At 39.8% G+C, this 26,306-nt stretch overlaps 1 protein-coding gene across 1 annotated transcript in view; it reads right to left on the bottom strand.

Moving 5' to 3' along the window:
* The window catches only part of LOC106141482 (proton-coupled zinc antiporter SLC30A2), a 30,954-nt gene extending 4,911 nt beyond the window's left edge, over positions 1–26,043 (bottom strand). The window contains exons 1-9 of the mRNA XM_060951203.1: positions 25,686–26,043; positions 13,733–13,864; positions 13,216–13,378; positions 11,745–11,936; positions 8,274–8,457; positions 7,461–7,554; positions 7,132–7,256; positions 1,385–1,500; positions 175–353 (exon numbers count right to left, since the gene is read on the bottom strand). Of these exons, the coding sequence (XP_060807186.1) occupies positions 199–353; positions 1,385–1,500; positions 7,132–7,256; positions 7,461–7,554; positions 8,274–8,457; positions 11,745–11,936; positions 13,216–13,378; positions 13,733–13,864; positions 25,686–25,817 (1,293 nt within the window). The 5' untranslated portion in view covers positions 25,818–26,043 and the 3' untranslated portion in view covers positions 175–198. The remainder of the gene's footprint in view (positions 1–174; positions 354–1,384; positions 1,501–7,131; positions 7,257–7,460; positions 7,555–8,273; positions 8,458–11,744; positions 11,937–13,215; positions 13,379–13,732; positions 13,865–25,685) is intronic.
* Positions 26,044–26,306: the final 263 nt, after the last annotated feature.

Raw genomic sequence — 26,306 nt, 5'->3', positions numbered from 1 at the left:
GTGTCGGAGGTTGTATATATAGCTCCAATCCGTGAAATCTCTGAAATCGCGATTTAGTTTCTTCTCTGCTATTGGTTGAGCGCGTCAATTTCTTCGAGATGATTGACAGTTGTTGTGTGATTTGATGTTGTGGCGAGTGGCGTAGAGATGTCGCCACAAACATATTATATATACCTAGTGTGTGAGCGTGGTGAGATGTCACGGCAACGCGGCCGGCTGGTCCAGGCAGGTCTGACAGGCGGCCATGCTTGCCGAATACCGTTCAGTTTGAAATGTGGCCGACTGTACGCCGAACTCCGTTCTCGCCAATTGTTGACACGCGTGAAGTACTTGCTCGTGGTCTGTGAGCTCGTCTGAAAATGATTATATAACATCACGCTGCAAATATAAGGAGCAAAGAAATAATGGAATATGTGAAAAAAACGAGGAGAATTATTTATCCTTGAGGGCTTCAATGATAGATATAAAAAGAATTAGATATGTGAAAAAAATTAAATCGATACTAAATATTAGGTATAAAACTGAAGAGTGTTTGTTTGTTTGTTTGAACGCGCTAATCTCAGGAACTACTGGTTCGAATTGAAAAATTCTTTTTGGGTTGAATAGACCATTTATCGAGGAAGGCTTAAGGCTATATAACATCACGCTCCAACTATAAGGAGCAAAGAAATAATGGAATATGTTAAAAAAACGGGGAGAATTATTTTTCCTTGAGGGCTTCAATGATAGATATAAAAAGAATTAGATATGTGAAAAAAATTAAATCGATACTAATATTAGGTATAAAGCTGAAGAGTTTGTTTGTTTGAACGCGCTAATCTCAGGAACTACTGGTTCGAATTGAAAAATTATTTTTGCGCTGAATAGACCATTTATCGAGGAAGGCTTAAGGCTATATAACATCACGCTCCAATTATAAGGAGCAAAGAAATAATGGAATATGTGAAAAAAACGGGGAGAATTATTTAAACTTGAGGGCTTGAATGATGCCCAATATAACTATACCACGCGGACGAAGTCGCGCGCACAGCTAGTACTTTATAAAACCATATATGTATAGTCACATCTATATGCCTTTCGGGGTAGACAGAGCCTACAGTCTTATAAAGACTGAAAGGCCACGTTCAGCTGTATGGCTTTATGATGAAATTGAAATTTTAATAGTGACACGTTGCTAGCCCATCGCCTACAAGAGGAATCCTACTTTTTACGCCAATCCCTTAGTGGCCTTTTACGACATCCGTGGGAAAAAATGGAGTGGTTCTATTCTACACTATCCCGTTCCACGTACATAACAAAAAGCGAAACGGCGATAGTTTTTCACGCCAAAAAATCGCGTCTCACACTACGGAGTCTGAAATATTGTATATGACAACTGTCTTACCTATAGCCACATGAGCTGTCAGTATCTTGTGATGGGTAGACAGAGCCCAAACGTGCAGCGAGTGGACGTGTCGTACGCCGGGAACTGAGGACAGTGACGTCACGCATTCACGGTACCTGATGGGAGAGATTTTATGAAATACTCAACAAATTAATATACTCATTCATTCATATTGTGGCGACATCTCTACGCGACTCGTCACAACATCCAATCAAACAACTACTGTCAATCATCGCGAAGAAATTGACGCGCTCAACCAATAGCAGCGAAGAATTTGAGACGCGATTTCAAAGATTTCACGGATTGGAGCTATATATACAACCTCCGACACAACATCGTCTGTCGCGCGGTTCCCCAGGCGTCACACCTAGCCTGGCGGAAGATCTTCCCTTTGGTGGCGGTCGAGCCGAATCATCGCTCCCGCTACAATATAATCACGTCTATATCCCTTGCGGGGTAGACGGAGCCAACAGTATTCAAAGACTGACAGGCCACGTTCAGCTGTACGGGTTGATGATGGAATTGACATTCAAATAGTGACAGGTTGCTTGCCCATCGTCTACAAGAGGAATCCCAAGTTTTCAAGCCTATCCCTTAATCGAAAAGATATGAGTGGGTCTATTATAAACTACCGAAAACCACACGGCACATAAGTATATACATACATACATACATAAAATCACGCCTCTTTCCCGGAGGGATAGGCAGAGACTACATCTTTCCACTTGCCACGATCTCTGCATACTTCCTTCGCTTCATCCACATTCATAACTCTCTTCTTCATACAAGCTCGCGGTTTCGGGTACTTAAGTATATTTGATATAAATATCTCATATTATCTATCAGAATCGGCCGAACGATCGAATGGTGAAACATCTATTGTGAATTGCTGCGCAAATTTTTATTCGTAAAGTGCTATAAAACCGGCTGTTTAAATACCAAAATACAACATTTTGAAAAATAAGACCTTGAGCATCTAAATAGTGAAACAAGTGTCTCAAAAAGTGTTTAAATAGTGAAGAAATAAGCAAAAACATTTCAAAAAATCTATAAAACCGTTGAGTGTTACTGACCTACGACAACCCGCGACAGCTCCACTGACGGTGAGTCATCAATGCGGCCGGCGGGCAAGCGACAACAGGCGACTCACAACCACGTACCACGATACAACAACGAAGAGCGATAGCTGTGTCGCACGAATATCGTTCCCGGTACCAAGACACATTGCTAGAAGAGTGTCAGTATGTCGACATCGAAGGCGAACTGCGCGGGATGTAGGGGAGTAATAGAATACGGCAGTGATTATATGAAATGTAATAGGTGTAAGCAAACATTTGACATCTTGTGTGCTAATTTCAATCAAAACACCTACTCCAACCTGTCGATGGAGGATAAGAAAATTTGGATATGCGTAGAATGTTGCAGTAAAAAGCCCAAAAGGGACAATACAAATACACCAGTTCGGCGACAAGAGTATACGGAGGACGACATGGATATGAGTATCGCGAGCGACTGTCCAGAGGTGTCAATTTGTGGAATGGATAACGTAACAGTACGCGGGCCACGGGTAGCGCCGGCGACTCTGCAAAGCGATGTACTGGAGAAAGCTCTGAATAAGATGCGTAACACCATGATTCAGGAAATGAAAAAATTACAAGAAGAAAACGAAATTCGAATAACCGAAAAATTATATGAAGTATTTAGCATTCACCTAAGAGAAATAAAATCTTAAATTGCCAGCAATGGCTGCAGATGCAATAATCAGTTAGCTAAAAAACTGGAAGTTGTTGAAAAGAAAATTGACACTTTGATGAGCAGAAGTGAGGGGGCTAAGGACAGCGAATCTCGGGACGAAAACGTCACTAAGAAACAAGATACCCAAACAAAGTTAATAAATACATCGCATCCTGAAACAAATGTACCGAAACGTTTATCAAAACAAGAATCTCAAATAGGCCCTAAAAAATCCACACCACTACCGAGCGTAATACAGATGCAACAAAATATCAAACAACTACCATTATCAGGCATGATACAGTCAAAACCAGAAGGGGTTGAAAATTCCAAAGAAGAGAGTGAGTGAGACGGAAGTGAAGAGAAAACGCCAAAGAACATCAATGGCAACAATGTTACGTGGTACAGCAAAGCCAGGAGCGACGGTACTGGAAGCTTCAGAGAGATGGAAATACCTCCATTTGTTTTATGTTAAACAGGGAACAAAGCCCGAACAAGTGCTCGAACATCTGAGAACCATCACGCAGGAAGAGATATGCACGGTTGAGGGACTCAAATCGCGAGGTAAGTACGCTTCTTTCAAAATAGGAACCCCATCGAGATTGGCTTCTGCAATTATGGACCCAAGTAACTGGGCGGCAGATATATGTATAAAACCATGGAGGCAGAGCTTTCGGAGGAGTGGAGGAGAGTCGGATAAGCCCAAATAATCGTTACGATTCAATAACTGCGAGTGAATATGAAGGGAGAGATACATGTAGAAACGAAGAAACACATCCAAACGGAGCATAGAAATATTCTACCAGAACGTCAAAGGGTTACGAACCAAAATTACAAGGTTCCAATCCTTCATATATTCGGTAGGAGCGGATTTAATGGCCATAACTGAGTCAGGATGTGATGGATCCATACATGACGCAGAGCTTGTTCCAGCAGGGTACCAGATACTGCGATGCGACAGGACAGATGGTCGCAAACAAGGGGGAGCGTGTATAGTGGCAACGTCCAAGTATGAACTACGGCAAATTCGACCACCAGACAATATTAATATAGATATGCATTCTTTTGAAATGGTATTAGCATCAGTTCATTTGAGAAACAGACTACTATTTGTGTGTGTTGTTGTATATATACCGCCTAGTACTAAAAATAATGAATATATAATAATGTTTAATGTAATTGAGAAAATTTGTAGTAAGTACCACAGTAATGTTCTTGTTATGGGAGACTTCAACTTGCATTCTGCGAGTGTAGAAACTCGTAATTATTATGAGTATTTGTTATCTTTTTGTGAATTCAGTCAAAATAATTTTGAGCTAAATTGTAATAATAGACAATTAGATTTAGTACTAAATGGAAATGGGGTCCGTGGAGTAATAAACGTTGTTAAAACGGAGGGGTTGCAGCCAGAAGATCCACATCATCCGCCACTTGCGATCACCATAACATGGAAAGATGCCATATCTTCAGGCGAAAAAGACGTGGAAACAAGACAGGAGGAACAAATAAAACCTGACATCAATAGGAACAGATGGAATTTCCGAAAAGCAAACATGCATCTCCTGTACGGGTATATTTCTAATATAGATTGGAACGAATTGTACACTATAAAGAACGCTGAGGAAACAGTAGAGTATTTTTATAACAATATATATAACGCAATAAATGAGTGCGTGCCAGCTAAAATAACGGGAAAAGCAAAATCTAAATTTACATATCCGGAGTGGTTTACGAAAGACATTATTTTGCTGATCCAGAAAAAATATCGCCTGCATAAGCAGTACAAAAAGACGAAGGCGCCGAGAGACTATGCGGCATTCTCACAATGTAGAAAAAAGGTAAAGGAAGAGGTGGAATTGGCACATAATAGTCACATGAAATGCTTGCAACAAAATTTAACTAAAGATCCGAAATCATTTTGGAATTTTGTCAAAACAAAAAGAAAAAATAATAATAAACAATTGTTAATAAAAGACGAGATTGTTCTTACGGAAGGAGAAAGCGTGAAAGAATTTGCTGATTACTTCTGCTCTGTCTATAGCCAAGAGCAGGCCAAGTTGGACGTGGAAGCGGCCAGTGCACTCTCATCGGCCACGGCGGCACGAGTGCAGGTGCATGAGTTACAAAAGGAGGAAGTCAGACGAGCCATGATAAAGCTTAAACCTAAGCACTCCGTGGGACCAGATGGTATACCCCCGTTCATATTTAGAGACTGTAGGGAGGTTCTTGTGACGCCCTTATGGCATATATATAACCTGTGCCTGAAATATGGAACTTTTCCAGACAGGTGGAAACTGACAAGGGTGGTACCAGTTCCAAAGGGCCGAGGGGGTACGGAAGCTAGTAATTACAGGCCGGCGGCTATTCTGAGTACACCAGCTAAGATCTTTGAGTCCACCGTGGATCATTCCATCCGCATACAAGTTAGCAGTCAGCTTTCAGAGGCACAGCATGGATTTCGTCCCAAAAGAAGCACAACAAGTAATCTGCTGCAACTGATGACACGGGTGGTTCCAGCGGTGGATGCGGGGATACAGGTGGATGTGGCGTACTTTGATTTTCAAAAGGCATTTGATACGGTGGACAATGACGTCCTTATTGAGAAACTAGCAGACGCTGGATTTACGCCAATGACCTTACGTTTCTTTGCTAGCTATCTGAAAGACAGACGACAATATGTAGACTGGGCAGGGCAGCAGTCAGAACCATATTTCACAAGGTCGGGGGTAAATCAAGGAAGCAATCTAGGACCCCTCGAGTTCGATCTGATGATCAATGATCTACCCGACGTCGTAAAAGAAGCAACATGTCTTCTATTCGCAGACGATCTGAAATTGGTGTTAGAAATAAGAAATCAAGCAGACTGTGAGAAACTGCAGAAAGACATAGAGAGGGTAGTAGAATGGTGCCATAGAAATAGGCTACAGTTTAATGTCTCAAAGTGCTTAGTTATGTCATTCACGCGAGTACGACAACCCATAATGTGGCAATACTGTGTCGATAAGGTCCCGATGCAAAGAGTGAAGGAAACAAAAGACTTGGGGGTTCACTTCACGCATAATCTAAATTTCCGGGAACACATCGTACAAGCGTGCAAAAAGGCGTTCCGAAACTTGGGGTTCGTATTACGCCAATCCAAAGGATTCACGAACCTCGGAGCAGTGCGCGCTTTATACGATGCAATAGTGCGAAGCCATCTCGAGAGCAATGCATGTGTTTGGTCACCTTATGAAACAAAATACGTGTTAATGTTGGAAAGAATACAAAATAAATTTATAAGATATCTGTATCTGAAAATGTATGGAGTATATCCGTTTTATCCACTGAGGTACCCAACGCTGTTTGTACTCGGGATGGTGGGGTACAACTCACTTGAGGTTAGACGACAAATGAGCCTAGCGACGTATCTGTTCGAGCTGCTTCGGGGTCGGATCAGCAACCAGGTGGTGCTACAGTGGCTGGCCTTGAACGTGCCAGACCGGTACGTGTGGCGGCGACGGCAACCTCCTCTGTTCGCAACTCCGCAAGCACAAACGGAATTGTTAAAACAAGCGCCGATCACAAGGGCAATAAAAGCTATGAACGGGGTCGCTAATAGCATAGACTTGTTCAACTGTACTTTGACTGAGTTCACAAGATCTATGTTATATGAATTATCCTCATAAGTACACAAATATTTTGCTTAATATAATTGTAATTTAATTAGCTACTCTATCGCATTGGGTAACACTGTAATGATAGGGTTGGTTATTGTTAATAAATAAATAAATAAATAAATAATAATAAGTCCCACCTCACCCAAAGTAACAATGATGATTTTTGAAGTTATGTACCTACATCAGTTAGAAAACTAACCGATGCTCTCACGCTGAGAGAACCATCGTGAGGAAACCTGCACATTCAGGCCTTTTACGACATCCATGGGGAAGAGATTTATCATTTACTGTACGTACCAATATATTTACCTCCATCATGAAAATCTTTAATACAAGGTCAATTACTTCTCCACTTACCTAAAATTGGGGGGCACAGCTTGCATCAGCATGGCCAACGCGTCTCTGACCACTCTCGCCGAGGTCAGGAGTACCAATATACTGAACACGAACGTGCAGATTGGGTCCACGAATTTAGCAGCGGGCTGTGAACAAAAAAACACTGGTTAAAGACTTGATACATACATACATACAAAATCACGCCTCTTTCCCGGAGGGGTAGGCAGAGACCACATCTTGACAAAGACAGGCAAAGACTTGCTGATGAGTTGAATCATCATAATCATTGTCCTTTGTCCAATAAGTACATAGCATGAACGTATTACGTATAATAATTCAATTTTACTCACATAAAACTTGATTAGTATTGATGCCAGTAAAACTCCACAGCTTTGAATCAAGTCACCTATGACGTGGATTAGCGCTGCGCGGAGATTTATATTTCTGTAAATTAAAGCAAATTGAATGAAGGCGTAAGTATTAACTACTAGAGGCCGCCCGCGACTTCGTCCGCATGGAAACCCTATCAATCCCGCGGGAACTCTGGGATAAAAAGTAGCCTATGTGTTATTCTGGGTCTTCAGCTACCTACATACCAAATTTCATGGTAATCGGTTCAGTAGTTTTTGCGTGAAAGAGTAACAAACATCCATACATCCATACAAACTTTCGCCTTTATAATAGTAGTAGGATAGGATAATATATATATTTTGTGTCTATTGAATAGGAAAAAAACGATAGGAATGACCGGCCGATTTTGATAAAATTTGACACAAAGATAGAATAGACCATGTAAGAGTAACATTGACTACTATTTTCCAGGTAATTTCCACGGGAGCGAAGCTGGTTCTGGTTCTAGTGTCAGTGTAAATTCTGAATACAGCGATATGCTAACATGACACGCGCGACGCCACTTTTATAGCGCGACAAACAATCAACAATCGACAATATTACCGCGACAAGATATCTGTCCCGTATCACGTTAATCACAATAAAAATCGAAACAGCGCTAATTTGTCGCGCTATAAAAATGGCATCGCGCGTGCCATACTACAGGGGTAAATGACGGTAAAAAGGGCAGGCAAAATGCAACCCCTGCAAAACCACACTCCAACGCATAACGGAAAGAAGGAAAGAGACAGAAACAAAGTTACAAGACTTACCTGTCATGCTTACTGACAACATTCGCCTCAATACTAGACAGATCCTTCATACTATAATCCCCGTTGACCAGCGTGCCGTTCGTCTGTTTGTTCTCGCGTCTCCGGAACAGTTTGAACCGGCGCGGCGACTGCGCGCGCGCGTGCGAGTGCGCACACGCAGCGCCGCCGTGTGTGTGATGGTGGGCTAGAATAGAATAGATTTATTTTCAAAATTGGATACAAGGTAGCACTTTCTGACGTCACATCGCTTAAATCAAATTATAACTACTAACGCTTCCAAAGCGCTTGTGTAGAAGAAGCGGCGGAACAAACTACATTGCAGGGGCTGAAATAGGGAAGGGTAAATAAATTAATTGTTTTTTGGATGGTGGTGTATATGTTTAGTCATTATATCTAGAACTGATGAAGGAATAAAGAAAAGGGGAATCAAGGCGACTGAATGTTTAACCGTGAATCAAGCCGATGAAGGTCAAGGAGGTCAGACGGGAGTGACGCCGCTCAGTTACCGCACGTAGTCATAACCATGAGCTTCTTACCCAGGGTGGACATAAATGGATACATTTCAAGAGTACAGAGATATATAGATAAAACGTGACTAATGGACTAAGTGCCGTGTGGTTCCCGGCACCAATACAAAAAAAAAATAGAACCACTCCATCTCTTTCCCATAGATGTCGTAAAATGCGACTAATGGATAGGCTTACAAACTTGGGATTCTTTTTTAGGCGATGGGCTAGCAACCTGTCACTATTTGAATCTCAATTCTATCATTAAGCCAAACAGCTGAGCGTGGCCATTCAGTCTTTTCAAGACTGTTGGCTCTGTCTACCCCGCAAGGGATATAGACGTGACCATATGTATGTACGTATGTGACTAAGGGAAAAGATCCTACAAAACTAGGGATTCTTCTTGCAGGCGATGGGCTAGCGACATGCCACTATTTGAATCTAAATTCTATCATTTAAGCTATACAGCTGAACCTTCAGTCAAGACAGTTCGCCCTGTCAACCCAGCAAAGGATATAGAATACACGTTGATTAAATGTATATACTTATGTGCCGGGTGGTACCCGGCACCATTAAAAAAAAGAATAGGACCACTCCATCTCTTTCCCATGGATGTCGGAAAAGGCGACTAAGAAATGGGCTTATAAACTTGGTATTCTTCTTTTAGGCGACAGGCTAGCAACCTGTCACTATATGAATCTCAATTAAGCCAAGCGGCTGAGCGTGGCCTATCGGTCTTTGTAAGACGATATAAGGACACGATCATCATCATGTCCGGCTCGATGTTGTACTCGCCCGTGTGCAGTCTCACCGCGGCAATGTATAGATAGCATAGATAGTGTAGATAGAGATATTTCAAACTCACCAAGATCGGAAGCGCACCCGTGCAGCACCAGCGCCAGCACCACGTTGAACGCGACCCCGCACCCGGACACGATCATCATCATGTCCGGCTCGATGTTGTACTCGCCCGTGTGCAGTCTCACCGCGGCAATGTATACATAGCATAGATAGTGTAGATAGAGATATTTCAAACTCACCAAGATCGGAAGCGCACCCGTGCAGCACCAGCGCCAGCACCACGTTGAACGCGACCCCGCACCCGGACACGATCATCATCATGTCCGGCTCGATGTTGTACTCGCCCGTGTGCAGTCTCACCGCGGCAATGTATAGATAGCATAGATAGTGTAGATAGAGATATTTCAAACTCACCAAGATCGGAAGCGCACCCGTGCAGCACCAGCGCCAGCACCACGTTGAACGCGACCCCGCACCCGGACACGATCATCATCATGTCCGGCTCGATGTTGTACTCGCCCGTGTGCAGTCTCACCGCGGCAATGTATAGATAGCATAGATAGTGTAGATAGAGATATTTCAAACTCACCAAGATCGGAAGTGCACCCGTGCAGCACCAGCGCCAGCACCACGTTGAACGCGACCCCGCACCCGGACACGATCATCATCATGTCCGGCTCGATGTTGTACTCGCCCGTGTGCAGTCTCACCGCGGCAATGTATAGATAGCATAGATAGTGTAGATAGAGATATTTCAAACTCACCAAGATCGGAAGCGCACCCGTGCAGCACCAGCGCCAGCACCACGTTGAACGCGACCCCGCACCCGGACACGATCATCATCATGTCCGGCTCGATGTTGTACTCGCCCGTGTGCAGTCTCACCGCGGCAATGTATAGATAGCATAGATAGTGTAGATAGAGATATTTCAAACTCACCAAGATCGGAAGCGCACCCGTGCAGCACCAGCGCCAGCACCACGTTGAACGCGACCCCGCACCCGGACACGATCATCATCATGTCCGGCTCGATGTTGTACTCGCCCGTGTGCAGTCTCACCGCGGCAATGTATAGATAGCATAGATAGTGTAGATAGAGATATTTCAAACTCACCAAGATCGGAAGCGCACCCGTGCAGCACCAGCGCCAGCACCACGTTGAACGCGACCCCGCACCCGGACACGATCATCATCATGTCCGGCTCGATGTTGTACTCGCCCGTGTGCAGTCTCACCGCGGCAATGTATAGATAGCATAGATAGTGTAGATAGAGATATTTCAAACTCACCAAGATCGGAAGCGCACCCGTGCAGCACCAGCGCCAGCACCACGTTGAACGCGACCCCGCACCCGGACACGATCATCATCATGTCCGGCTCGATGTTGTACTCGCCCGTGTGCAGTCTCACCGCGGCAATGTATAGATAGCATAGATAGTGTAGATAGAGATATTTCAAACTCACCAAGATCGGAAGCGCACCCGTGCAGCACCAGCGCCAGCACCACGTTGAACGCGACCCCGCACCCGGACACGATCATCATCATGTCCGGCTCGATGTTGTACTCGCCCGTGTGCAGTCTCACCGCGGCAATGTATAGATAGCATAGATAGTGTAGATAGAGATATTTCAAACTCACCAAGATCGGAAGCGCACCCGTGCAGCACCAGCGCCAGCACCACGTTGAACGCGACCCCGCACCCGGACACGATCATCATCATGTCCGGCTCGATGTTGTACTCGCCCGTGTGCAGTCTCACCGCGGCAATGTATAGATAGCATAGATAGTGTAGATAGAGATATTTCAAACTCACCAAGATCGGAAGCGCACCCGTGCAGCACCAGCGCCAGCACCACGTTGAACGCGACCCCGCACCCGGACACGATCATCATCATGTCCGGCTCGATGTTGTACTCGCCCGTGTGCAGTCTCACCGCGGCAATGTATAGATAGCATAGATAGTGTAGATAGAGATATTTCAAACTCACCAAGATCGGAAGCGCACCCGTGCAGCACCAGCGCCAGCACCACGTTGAACGCGACCCCGCACCCGGACACGATCATCATCATGTCCGGCTCGATGTTGTACTCGCCCGTGTGCAGTCTCACCGCGGCAATGTATAGATAGCATAGATAGTGTAGATAGAGATATTTCAAACTCACCAAGATCGGAAGCGCACCCGTGCAGCACCAGCGCCAGCACCACGTTGAACGCGACCCCGCACCCGGACACGATCATCATCATGTCCGGCTCGATGTTGTACTCGCCCGTGTGCAGTCTCACCACGGCAATGTACACGAACACGCCGGTCAGGATCCATATGAGGAGCACTGACACCATGGCGCCGAGGACCTCTGCGAAATGTTAGATACACTATTAAAGTGCCGTGTGGTTTAGGGCACCAATAAGATACATATATACTATTGAAGTGCCGTGTGGTTCCGGGCACCAATAAGATACATATATACTATTAAAGTGCCGTGTGGTTTAGGGCACCAATAAGATACATATATACTATTAAAGTGCCGTGAGGTTCCGGGCACCAATAAGATACATATATACTGTTAAAGTGCCGTGTGGTTCCGGGCACCAATAAGATACATATATACTGTTAAAGTGCCGTGAGGTTCCGGGCACCAATAAGATACATATATACTGTTAAAGTGCCGTGTGGTTCCGGGCACCAATAAGATACATATATACTGTTAAAGTGCCGTGTGGTTCCGGGCACCAATAAGATACATATATACTATTGAAGTGCCGTGAGGTTCCGGGCACCAATAAGATACATATATACTATTGAAGTGCCGTGTGGTTTAGGGCATCAATAAGATACATATATACTATTGAAGTGCCGTGTGGTTTAGGGCATCAATAAGATACATATATACTATTGAAGTGCCGTGTGGTTTAGGGCATCAATAAGATACATATATACTATTGAAGTGCCGTGAGGTTCCGGGCACCAATAAGATACATATATACTATTGAAGTGCCGTGTGGTTTAGGGCATCAATAAGATACATATATACTATTGAAGTGCCGTGTGGTTCCGGGCACCAATAAGATACATATATACTATTGAAGTGCCGTGTGGTTTAGGGCACCAATAAGATACATATATACTATTGAAGTGCCGTGTAGTTCCGGGCACCAATAATATACATATACTATTGAAGTGCCGTGTGGTTTAGGGCACCAATAAAATAAAAGAAAAGGACGGTGGTCCTTTTCTTGTTGGTCGTGGTGGTGACCCAGTCTCGTTCCCATGGATGTCGTAAACGGCTCCCGGTTCCTGGCTCATAGGTGGACCAATGACTGCTTTGCAGCTCGACGCCATTCTCTCTCTCTCATCTCTGCGTGTCCCGGTCGCACCCTCCACAGAAGTGTTTCGGGGCCCGGGGTCAGCCTTCCTTTTTTCTCTCTCCACTTGGTCCGGTTTTCGGCATCCTCGGATTATCTCGGAGTTCCCGCGGGATTGGTAGGGTTTCCATGCGGACGAAGTCGCGGGCGGCCTCTAGTAAATCAAAAAATTGCTTCCTAATTTAAATGCCTAGAGGATGACTACATCCAACTCAGCTTCCAACCACATAAACTTCGCTTCTTCAGCGACACCATAAAAAAAAATCTCACCTGCCCGTTTATAACCATAAGACATATTGACATCGGGCTTCCTCTTCGCGCACTGGAAGGCCAGGAGCGCCAGGGCGAAGCCCCCGCAGTCGCTGAGCATGTGAGCGGCGTCGCTCATCACGGATAAGCTGCCTGCTAGGTACCCGCCTATCAGCTCGCACACCTGTTAAGAAATATATATGTTTTTTACATACATACATATGTACATATGGTCACGTCTATATCCCTTGCGGGGTAGACAGAGCCAACAGTCTTGAAAAGACTGAATGGCCACGTTCAGCTATATGGCTTAATGATAGAATTGTGATTCAAATAGTGACAGGTTGCTACCCCATCGCTTAAAAAAGAATCCCAAGTTTGTAAGTCTATGCCTTAGTCGCCTTTTACGACATCCATGGGAAAGAGATGGAGTGGTCTTATTATTTTTTGTATTGGTGCCGGGTACCACACGGCACATAAGATCTTTTTAGAATATGACATTTTAAGAACTCATATGTATGTTTGTTTGTTTGCTCACCATAAAGAAGCCGCATAACACGAGCGCCAACAACAATTGCGGTATGGCGCTGGGGGGCTCCGCCTGGGGTCTCCAATGGCAGTGCTGGTCGTTTTCCGTTATAGGCGTCACGGGAACATCCGTGTATGTCTCCTGGAGGGCAAGAAGATGCATTGTTACATCCATACAGATTATTAAACTAGCTGTGCCCGCGACTTAGTCCGCGTGGAATAGTTATTTTGGACATCATTGAACCCCTTATAATATAATAATTTTTCCCGTTTTTTTTTTCATTTTGAATATGAAGATATTAAAGGCAATAAAAATAACCCCTTACGTGTGTATAGTCGCCTTGTACGACATCAATAGTTAAAATGTGGAGGAGTCCTATTCTAAATTGCCGAGAACCGCACGGCACATCACACACACCAAAACATAACATGACCCGAACAAGGATACAGGAAAAATTATCGAAATCAGCAGGACGAGACGATTGGATCGGATTAGTATTTCTCCGAAACGATACGTCCCCCCCCCCTCTTCTTTTCCGAGAAAGCCCCCACCTCCCCTCCCCAGACGATGTTCTCAGAACGGACCTGCTCAAGCAGCAAATTAAGAAACGTGTTATTTTTACATACATACATACATATAATCACGTAAATACACCTTGCGGGGTAGACAGAGCCGACTTCTCCATCTCGGTCCCTAGGTCTCGGCTAGGAAAGGCGACTAAGGCATAGGCATCTCAATTATATCATGAAGCCACGGCTGAACGTGGCCTTTCAGTCTTTTCAAGATTGGTGGCTCTGTCTACCCCGCAAGGGATAGAGACATGATGATAGGTATGTATGTATGTAACAGATCCGTATAGTTTTTGTTTGTTTGTAAACTCTTTATTGCAAAAAAAAAAAGAAATGAAATCATACAGTTCTTGGAATTAAAAACAACAACGGCAGTCTTATCCCAAATGGGATTTCTTTCAAACAACCAGCCAGTTTTTCGTACAAAGTGACTTGCGTAATCGTTACTAATTTTTTGTTCCTGCCTTTCAACTTGTATTCCATTTATAAATATGGAGGTCTTTCGACGTTCTAATTGTTTCGAAACCTGCCTAATGAGTTACTACTTATAACTTGCACAGATTGAAGGTAAATAGTTGTTTTTTTTCATTGAAAGAAAACAGACGAAGTGTTCTTTAAAAGAAAAACTGTAAAGGACTAGTATTTATTATAAAATAAAATATCGTTAGTTAGGCTTACAAACTTGGGATTCTTTTTTAGGCGATGGGCTAGCAACCTGTCACTAGGTATCTGAATCTCAATTCTATCATTAAGCCAAATAGCTGAACGTGGCCATTCAGTCTTTTCAAGACTGTTGGCTCTGTCTTCCCCGCAAGGGATATTGACGTGACCATATGTATGTATGTAAAGTATCGTAGAAATAGTATCTCATAACACAAGTTTCGAACTAACTACGAGGCACAATCTGTATAATTTCTCCCGTATATATGTATTTATTTATGATCGACTAGAGGCCGTGGAATTAATCCCGCGGGAACTCCGGGATAAAAAGTAGCCTATATGTTATTCTGGGTCTTCAGCTGCCTATATACCAAATTTCATCGTATTCGGTTCAATAGTTTTTCCGTGAAAGTGTGACAAACATCCATACTGACATCCTGACATACTCACAAACTTTCGCATTTATAATATTAGTGGGAAGTATGGAGAGCAAATTAAAAACTACTGCATTGGCGCAAAACTAATTGGCAGACTGATGCAGAGATTGAAGAGCAATGCCCAAGCATTCTATGCATGATGTAGTTTTAATGGAACTCTGCCAAACACAGATCTGTGATACTATTTCTACGATACTTTACATACATACATATGGTCACGTCAATATCCCTTGCGGGGAAGACAGAGCCAACAGTCTTGAAAAGACTGAATGGCCACGTTCAGCTATTTGGCTTAATGATAGAATTGAGTTACTATAGTAGAACCGCCTAAATGAGTCCTCGCCCGCGGAGTACAGGGGCGCGGGGGTATGACGACGAAGGGGACCGAGAGAGGTGCGGGCGGCGGGCGCATTCTTGTAAAAACTCAGTTCGCTCGCTACGCGGTTAGCGATCACACGTGTTGACAGTTGCGGACGCCTTGTGAAAATTATACATGAGATTACATTCTCAAGATGAGTCGAAATATTTTCGGACATAGAATTAATAGTCAGTGCAAACAAATGGCGTTTAACGTATATGAATATTTTAGAAAAAAGAAACTCGACCCAAATTCTGATGAATATAAACAAGATATACCTTTAAATAAAACTGTAGCAGAAGTTACTGGACTATCAGAAAAGACTGTATCTAGAATTGTACAACAAGGGAAAGCATTAAATGACAACGAGAGATTTAAATCACCGAGAAAACCAAAACAGGTTCGTAGAAAAAGAGTGGAAATAGACGATTTCACAAAAGGAGTGGTAAGAAGAAAAGTCACTCAGTTTTACACAATTTTCAAAAAAATACCTACTCTGAAAACTTTGAACGCTGTACTTAGAGAAGAGAATATATTACACTGCGGCAGGGAATATTTAAGGCTATTATTACATGATCTAGGTTTTAAATTTAAGAAATGCGGATCTAAAAGGAAACTCCTTATCGAACAGCCAAATATCACATCGTGGAGGTGGAAATACCTAAATACTATTAAAAAATATCGTAGAGAAGGAAGACATATTTTATACCTTGACGAAACTTATGTAAACGCGTCTCATAACGTTTCAAAATGTTGGCAATCAAAGGATGAACTTGGCGTTCTATCTCATATTGGTAAAGGGGACCGTTTGATCATCGTACATTGTGGAGGTCAAATTGGATTTGTAGACGGAGCCCTTGTGATATTCAAATCCAAATGTAAAACAGGTGATTATCACGATTCTATGAATTTCGCAAATTTCAGTAAATGGATAAATGAAAAGCTCATGCCTAATATACCGCAAAATTCTGTCATAGTAATGGACAACGCAGCTTATCATTCGGTTCGAGAAGAGAAAAAGCCAACTATGGCTTCTACCAAGCCAACTATGCAAGAATGGCTACGACGACATAACGTGCCTTTTGATGAAAAACTTAGAAAGGATGACTTATATAAATTAATTAAAAGTAATTTCACAGAAGATATTTACAAAATTGACGAGGTATTGAAAAGAAACGGACACGAAGTATTGCGTTTGCCTCCATATCACCCAGACCTGAACCCAATTGAGTTGGTCTGGGGTGATATCAAAGGACAATTAGCACAAAAAAGTATCGACTCTAATTTGGACCAGAAAAAAGAAATATTAGAGAGATTATTTGCTGAATATCCCAAAGAGAAATGGGAGAATTGTGTTAAACACGTGATTAAAATCGAAGACGAATATTGCAAACATGATGGAGTCCTAGATGAAGTTGTTGATTTTATTATTAATGTGCAAGACGATTCTGATGATTCTGATGATGGCTGTTGTGAAAGTGAAGAATCAAGTTCCAGTGATAGTGATATTATGGACATAAGTGATTGATTTATAATTTTGATAAATTTTGCATAAATAAATATTACATACATAACTTTATTACCTTTTTTTACCTACATATCATACCTATATATCATAAAATCACATTTTTATCGAATTGTTTTGTATGAAAAATAAAAATTTGAAAATAACAATAATCGAAAAATGCTTATGCTATTTAATTCATGTACGTGGTCTCGTTGATACCATGGAGTTATGGGATAACAAAAGGAACACGTTGTATAGTTTACAGTTGTTTCATTCAAATTTTGTATAGCCATTATTATTTTTTTAATAAAAATCTTCACCTGTTTGCCGCTAACCACTATGACGTCACATATCTCAAGAAATGTCCAGTAACATTTCGCCCCTTGTATTACACGCTACGCTCGACCGCCGCCCGCACCTCTTTCGTTCCCCTTCGTCGTCATACCCCCGCGCCCCTGTACTCCGCGGGCGAGGACTCATTTAGGCGGTTCTACTATATATAAAGTCAGCTATACAGAAGATACATCATGTGATAATCTATATATATAAAACTCTTCCGTTACTGAGTGACTGACTGACAGACAACGCACAGTCGAAACTACTGGTCGTAGACAGCTGAAATTTGGAATGTAGGTTCCTTGGGATATGTAGGGGAGCACTAAGAAAGGATTTTTGGAAATTCAACCCCCAAGGGGGGGAAAAGGGGTAAAAACGTTTCTATGAAAAATCTTATTCCTTGGGTTTATAAACTTGAAACTTGGCATGAACACGTACATAGGCAAGTAAATATGTTTGACATTATAAGTTTTTTCAAACTACCCTCCAATCGTGATTTAGGGGGTGCGATTGGGTGACTGATTTATTAACGCACGGCCGAAACCGCTCGGTATAGGAGTCTGAGATTTTGAACAGAGGTTCCTTTAGTAACATAAGTGAGCACTAAGAAGGGATTTTTGAAATGTCAACCCCCAAGGGGGGAAACGGGATAAACTGAGCCGGGGCTGCGGGAAATACCGTGGCCCCGGAACGCAAAGGGCAACTGAAGGAACGAGGTGGGTTTTAGTCAGTAAAAGTCTGACACTCCCTTCCGTTCCACCCAGAGCGGGAGAGGTCATTTGATGATTTCCCATCCTTAAAAAAAAAGACTTTGTATGACAACTTTCAGTCGTCTCTTTAACATACATAATAACATACATAATTATGTACATACATGCATAACATTAATAACATCACGCCTTTAAATCCCTATTTTGTGTTAACACTACCCATATAAACAGCTACGAAATTTGTCCGCATCCATTTTCACCTAAATTCTTAACGTTAATGAGATTTACTTTTTATTATCAGGTCAACCTAATAGCCTCACATGTACGTATAACTTCGTAAGAATTTTCTTTCAACTCCTAACCGTTGAGGAGTTGTACCTTCCATCATCAGCTCATTCACATGGGATGATGACTATCAGACGCAAATACTTAAACAGATCTATGAAATTGTCAAAAACGTAATTGCCTGTAAATTTGAGGTTTGCCCTTGATTTCCCTGGAATACCATCATCAGATCCTGACTAGGTAACAACGGGACCAACTTGAAAGTATACCCTACCGAACAAAAAAAGAATCACGTAAATCGGTCCAACAAAAAAAGAATCACGTAAATCTCGGCGTAATCGGTATGCATAAATAAAACACCCGAATTTTATTTTCTATTAACTATCACGAGTTGTCTCGATGCTCGATAGATGGCGTTGGCATCGAGATAGATCGCGCTATGGTTTCGTTACCGAATGTGTGCACGAACGAAGAGATTTCAGCCTGTGGAAGAAAAATCCCTGTCGAGATCATTAAAAAACGCTATATATAACCGAATTACACGTGGGCGAAGCCGCGGGCGGAAAGCTAGTACTACATATGGAACTATTGAAGCGGAAAAACTAGATCCGAAACCTTTCACTGTTTGAATTTAGACGTGATTATATGTACGTAGGTATGTTATATGGTCATCAATTCATATTTGTTCAATAAATAATCCAAAACATAATGTCTAGACTAGAAGCTAGACTTAACAATTCATATTATGTAACCGGCGCCAATCTCCTTACCTTGGCTCCCATTTTGGACAAAACACTATTTCCCACTTATACAAATAACCTCACTGTTTTTAATGATGAATTATGGTAGGTACCTGTGTATAATAATTTTGTGCTACAAGACTATACTAAATGCTCGTTATGATAATTCTATTCGAAATGGTTATTTCGCAATTTTGAGGGTAGATTATAGTATTTTTTTTACGTCGCGGGTTTATTACGTAAATGTTGCAATTAGTAATCTATACGCGGCGTCTTTCGTATGCATATAGTTATATATAGGTATATATATTGAAGTTTGCAACCAAAATTTTACTTATCCTTAAATTTCGTTATTCTTTATAAAATTTGTATGAAAAAAAAATCATGGTAACCCTTATACATAAGGGTTACCATGATTACATGTACCTTAGTAATCATGTGTTAAAAGCCATCCATGCAAAAGATTAGACGAGATCAAAGCACCATTCCACAAAAAACAAGGGGAATTTTGATCAAGTATTTTTCGGTTCAAGCTTATAAAAAACTAGATTTTACTCGTAGCTTCGCCTGCGAATTTAGCGCCACGTAAAAAAATAACATGTTTTTCGCAAATCCCACGGGAGCTATAGTTTTTACCGGGATTAAAAGTACTTCCCTATATCCTTCTACAGACTCTTCAACTTTCGCATAGAATATTTGTGTTAAAAAATTTCAGATCATCCCAATCCCAACAAATATTATAGGTAGTAGTTATAATTAGATTTAAGTGATGTGACGTCAATAAGTGATACCTTGTATCCAATTTTGAAAATAAATCTATTCTATTTTATTCTAGGTACATACATTAATTCACGTCTATATCCCTTGCGGGATAGACAGAGCCAACAGTCTTCAATTGGGACTCAAATAGTGACAGGTTGCTAGGAGTAGGCCTTCGCCTACAAAAAGAATTCCTAGTTTATAAGCCTTTTCCTTAGTCGCCATTTACGACACCCACTTGAAGATAAATCCACATCCACACTAATAATAAACAGGAAAGATTTGTATTTTTGTATGTTTGTGTGGAATAAACTCAAAAACTACTGGTCCGATTTTGATAAAATTTGGCACAGATATAGAATAGACCTTCAAAAGTGACATAGGCATAAATTTGTTTTGAACTAACACTAATAATAAAGAGGAAAGATTTGTATTTTTGTATGTTTGTGTGGAATAAACTCAAAAACTACTGGTCCGATTTTGATAAAATTTGGCACAGATATAGAATAGACCTTCAAAAGTGACATAGGCATAAATTTGTTTTAAAATAAATTAGTTTTCAGGTAAATTATTCAACATTCATAAAGTAATCCGGGAAAAAAAGCGCTACCGAAAATCTTTCCGTGCGTGCGCTGGATCCACTGTTGATTATACAGACATACAATGTACCTATTACAAAAATAAAGGTTTTTTGCAGATCTATAAAAAAGTCCGCGACACGATATATCTAACTTCTATAATTTAGTAACTACAAGGTATTTTGTGCGTAAAAAAATAATGTAAATTCAAAGGTGCGTTTTGAGAATTATTATTACACAAGCATATTAATCCTTATGATTGAAAGTTGTTTTATCATCAAGATAATTTTACGGAGATAAACTTTGTCCTTTACAGCTCAGTGATTGGATAAATAGATTCTGAAATATCGAGAAATTAAAAACACGCACTCCAAAAAATATTATCGCCTGAGAGAAATGTTTACTCTTTGTTTAATTCAAAATATAAAACACAAAAATATGTCCACCCGTGCGAAGCCGGGGCGGGCCGTATATACATATAATGGAATAATGGAATGTTCCTATTCTAAAGTGCCGGCAACCACACGGCATATAAGTATGAATGTCATTCAATTTCCGCGCCCAGCAAAATGTCGCATTTATTTTTATGGTACACCATAACTCCGAGTGGAGACGAAACGACTCCTACAAATGGCGGGACATATTTTAAGCAGACTGAGCGAGTTCAGCGTGAGTTATTGGAACATTTATGGGTACACTGATGTTCTAGTCAATTTGTCAGCAGAGCATTGACCATTTACGAAAATGGCGCTACATACAATCCTACTAATAATATTATAAATGCGAAAGTTTGTATGTCAGTATGGATGTTTGTAACTCTTTCACACAAAAACTACTAATAAAAATTTGGTATGCAGATAGCTGAAGACCCAGAATAATAGGTAGGGCATATAGGCAGCTTTTTATCGTGGAGGTCCCGGGGTTTTTTTATTTGACCATTATTCAAATTCTATATGATAATAAATAATAGTTTAAAAAAAACTAAAAAACTACGCTTTATTGCTAATCAAACTAAAAAATAGAAAATAAAAATTAATGACAAAGGAATTATAAAACAGTAGTAGTAAGTCGAACAATCAGTTATAGTCAATTACCTCTGATTAAAATTATAACAAAATTAAATTTATAAACAAAACAATTTAAATCAGAGTAAAAAGCGTGGGGTGCATTTTACTTCATTTTCATAACTCTCTTGTCATAAATATATGCTAATAGAATGATTTTAATATTAACTACATCAGGCACCCCACGCTGTTTACTCAGATTTAAATTGTTTTGTTTATAAATTTAATTTTGTTATAATTTTAATCAGAGGTAATTGACTATAACTGATTGTTCGACTTACTACTACTGTTTTATAATTCCTTTGTCATTAATTTTTATTTTCTATTTTTTAGTTTGATTAGCAATAAAGCGTAGTTTTTTAGTTTTTTTTAAACTATTATTTATTTTCTATTTTTTAGTTCGATTAGCAATAAAACGCGTAGTTTTTTAGTTTTTTTAAACAATTATTTTTTGGAAGTTAACACTTCTAGTATAACTATCTTACTAGAAAAGACTTTCGCAACCATGCGCCCATCGCCGGAGGTTTTTACAACTAACTTTCTTAAAGTTATATGTGGCCTGATTGGATTAAATCTCATAATATTCTCATAATGATGATTCTTTTTTAGGCGATGGGCTTGCAACCTGTCACTATTTGAATCTCAATTCTATCTTAAAGCCAAATAGCTGAACGTGGCCTATCAGTCTTTACAAGACTGTTGGCTCTGTCTACCCCGCAAGGGATATAGACGTGATTATATGTATGTATGATGATTGTTAAACCCAGTTGAAAAGAAATTTATAGTGATAAATCACTGTTAATAATATTTTTGACTATCCAGCAAACAATAATTTTCGATTGTGGCCTTGCCAGGAATCAAACCACAAGATTAAGAGGCAGATTGATACAGGAACAAAAATATTTCAAACATACCTCCACTGCCTTTACAACCAGGAACGCAACAATGTTTATCGGAAGACATCGTGGCACTTTCGTTGTAAAACTGTCTTTCACAAAAACAAACACAAACTTGGGACTCCTATCTCAAATAATCAGGTACTTTTTACAGGAGTCCTATCTGCACAACACAGTGAACACAGTCAGAGTCCAATCTCAGATGATAAAATCACACGAATATCCGGAAGAACAAAGCTCGACTCAACGGAAGATTCCAAACTACAAATAACGACAAATTATCAGCACAAAACAAAGTGCAAATAGGTAAATACACAGGCACCGGTATAAAAAAACAGAAAGAAAGTTTACAGGTTTTCTAATCGAATTCGAAACTTACTGCAAAACTTATTTGACATAAATAAATGTCACTCATTTCTTAAACGAGTATTACAGTGTTGCTATTATAAATAGGCAAAAGATACCTAATGTTAATTCAAGAATTGCATTAATATGTTAAATACGTATTAAATATCACAAAGTTCTGTAGGTAGTAACTTTATTCTTGTATTGTTGTAAATTTAGTTGTTCAATTTTCATTTATTACTTTTGTTTTATTACTTATATATTTTTTATTGTTTTAAAATATTCTACTAATTCTACTATTGTTTCTAATGGTAATTCTAAATGGAGCGATGCGATGAAATAAAAAAGTCTCAGGTTAATAGTAACATTATATGGAAATATATTACATCTCTTTTTGGACTCCTTATACGTCAGAACTTCTTGGTTTCTTGTATAGAGATTACTGGCAATGGTGCTATCTCTGTCTCTCTTACTCTCATACGAAGGATCTAAAAATGAATTTATTAATCCTGGCAGTTTTAATAAGGATAATGAGAAACTCTTATCAAAATATTGCATTGTCATCGGTCCTTGATACGTGTGCAAAGTTTCAAGTTGATCAGACGTTTAGAAATCAGTGAAAATTAAGCTCAAAGATTCCGTTACATACATACATACATACATACATACAACCCAAGCTAATAAAAGCGTAGTAAAAAATCCAAGACAGTTTTTAAAAAAAAGCAAAATGTAGGAATGTTCATACCAAAACCCTTATCACATCACAGAATTCACTAGTAGACACAAATATGTATGCAAATAGTTACATAAAAATAATAATGTGATAAGATTTGCTGATTATGTCACAAATAACAGTCAGATGTTTGTTATCAAGAATAGCTGTATGCTACGTTCTTTTTCATTAATGTCACTATTACACCATATGTAAAAAAAGAGCATGAACTTCTCTTCCAGCACATTTTTTAATATGTTAATTTTGCCAAATATATTTATCTGATATAAATAAATATATTATATGGGACAAATTACATACATAGATTGAATTAGCCTCGAGGTATTCTATTTAATTCAACTATTTTATAATAAACACTTTTATACATAAACATCCAAGACTCAGGCCAATCAGAAAAAGTTTGTCTCACATCATGCCCTGGCCAGGCTTCGAACCTGGGACATACTGTGTCACAGACAGAAAAGACTGTAACACCATGTTCAGCTGTATTGATTTATGATGGAATTGAGATTCAAATAGTGACAGATTGCTAGCCCATTGCCTAGAATCCCAAGTTTCTAAGCATTTTCCTTGATTGACTTTTATAATCTGCACGGGAAGAGAAGCAGCTGCCACATACTACACTATGTTTTGTCTTCACTATCAATCAAATCAAATAAATATATAATTTTGTTTACATATGAGATTGTAGAGTACATTAAGATGCAATGAGTTATGTTAGCTACAAGTGGGGAGAGGCTGGTTTTCTGAGATACAAGCATCTGCTTAGTTCAGACACCAGTCTTTCATAATCTTAACTATGTAATGTACTTACTGATTAAGATTTGATAGAAAATAAAATATTTGATTTGATTTATCAGAACAGCATAGACACTTATACTAGATGAATGAGTACCTATTCCCTTAGTCACCTTTTATAATATCCATGGGAAATAAATAGATTGGTCCTACTGAAGTGCTAGGGACCACATAGCACATGGAAAGTTTGTGATATCACTACATAATATAAAACAATGTTGCTTCCCATGTCAGTCTCTATGTCTTTATGTATGCTTAAATCTTAAAAACTACTGGATTTGATGCAGTTTTTTCATTAGAATGATTCAAGAGGAAGGTTTATACATATAAATACTACCCGTGTGAAATCAGGGCAGGTTGTTAGTGCAAATTATAAGTGAAGGTTAAGCTATTGATTGATATCATAAAAAACTGTACATTGTACTATTTGTTGTAAAAGCTGATCAAATGTTACCATTCTTATCAAAATAATCTTTTTGAGTTGTAAAAATTTACTACAGCATTATTTTATCTTTTAACCATATACCTACTAGATTTATGCCATGGCTTCTCTATATAATTTTTCCTCTAAATTCATGAAGAATTTTCTCAACAGTTATTACAATTTTATAATATTTACTTGAACTCCTAATATATAGTCGTCCAAGTACTTCAATTCTGATATTACTTTGTTATAAAGCTTTTGTCAATGTGTAAGTCTATTTTGATAAGTCATGAGAACAGAAGATTTTCACAATTAAATTACCCTATATCCTTCTTAGTAACCTTATTCTAGTAGAATTTCATGATCTAAATTGATGAAGCAAAAGATGTATATACATAATAATACATACATATATTAAAAATCTAACTCTACACAATATCATTTGAAGGGTTACAAAATACAACCAGAGCCAGGAATAAAAAAAGAATGAACAATTTTATATTGGTCCTGATAAAGATACCTTCCTTATTATTCAACACTGATATCAGTTAGCAACATTGAGCTCACAGTAGGTACATACACATGTCATTAATCAAAATTATAATTTGAATTGCTAATTTTCCTGGATTAGTTACAATGTATATGGTAACCATTAAAGCCAATGACCATAGCCTTGAAAAACGGTGGTCGAAAATTGTAATTAAACTCAAAATTCGAAGTTGTATAATTCTAAAAGAAATAAATAAATTCCAACAGCACTTACTTCTGATAACAAAGGGGCTCTATCTAAATGCTCTGATGAAGCGAAGGCTGACTCGAAGAAAGCACCTCGGGCTCTGGACTCGTATCTGGAGCCCCCATCGTCCCACATCCTAGCTTCTAACTCATCAGACATACTGGCGCCTGGTTAGGGAAAAGTCGCGAAAACTCACTCAAATCAGCACATTTTATTCACACGAAACAAGTTTTCTTTTTAGGGTTAGAGGTAACAGGACGGTTTTATAGCATAGAGCAAATGTTGTTTTATTCACTGTATGCACGAGTCAATGCGATAATAAATTAGAACGGTAAATAAATACAAAGTGGACCGATCAGCAATCGCATTTTCCTTGATAAGACCGTAAACGTTCTGAAGTTTCACTAAAAGCTGTCAGAAGTTTTTGCTTATCATTATCATCTGACAATTTGAAGATCTATGTAAATCATAGATCTAAATGTTTAAAATTTTATGCATAGGTAAAAAGACTTATTATTTTAAAAAGAATACGAACAATGCTATCGTGTCCAGTTATTACAAAAATATTTAATGTAGTCACATATTATTTTGTTACCGACGGTTCAAAACGCACTTTAATTTGACACATTGGATAACAAATTGACAGCA

The sequence above is a fragment of the Amyelois transitella genome, chromosome 24 (genome assembly GCF_032362555.1).
Source record: "Amyelois transitella isolate CPQ chromosome 24, ilAmyTran1.1, whole genome shotgun sequence".
Classification (NCBI taxonomy): Eukaryota; Metazoa; Arthropoda; class Insecta; order Lepidoptera; family Pyralidae; genus Amyelois; species Amyelois transitella.
The sequence above is the reverse complement of the archived record's forward strand: the minus strand, read 5'-3'. Positions and strand labels throughout refer to the sequence as shown.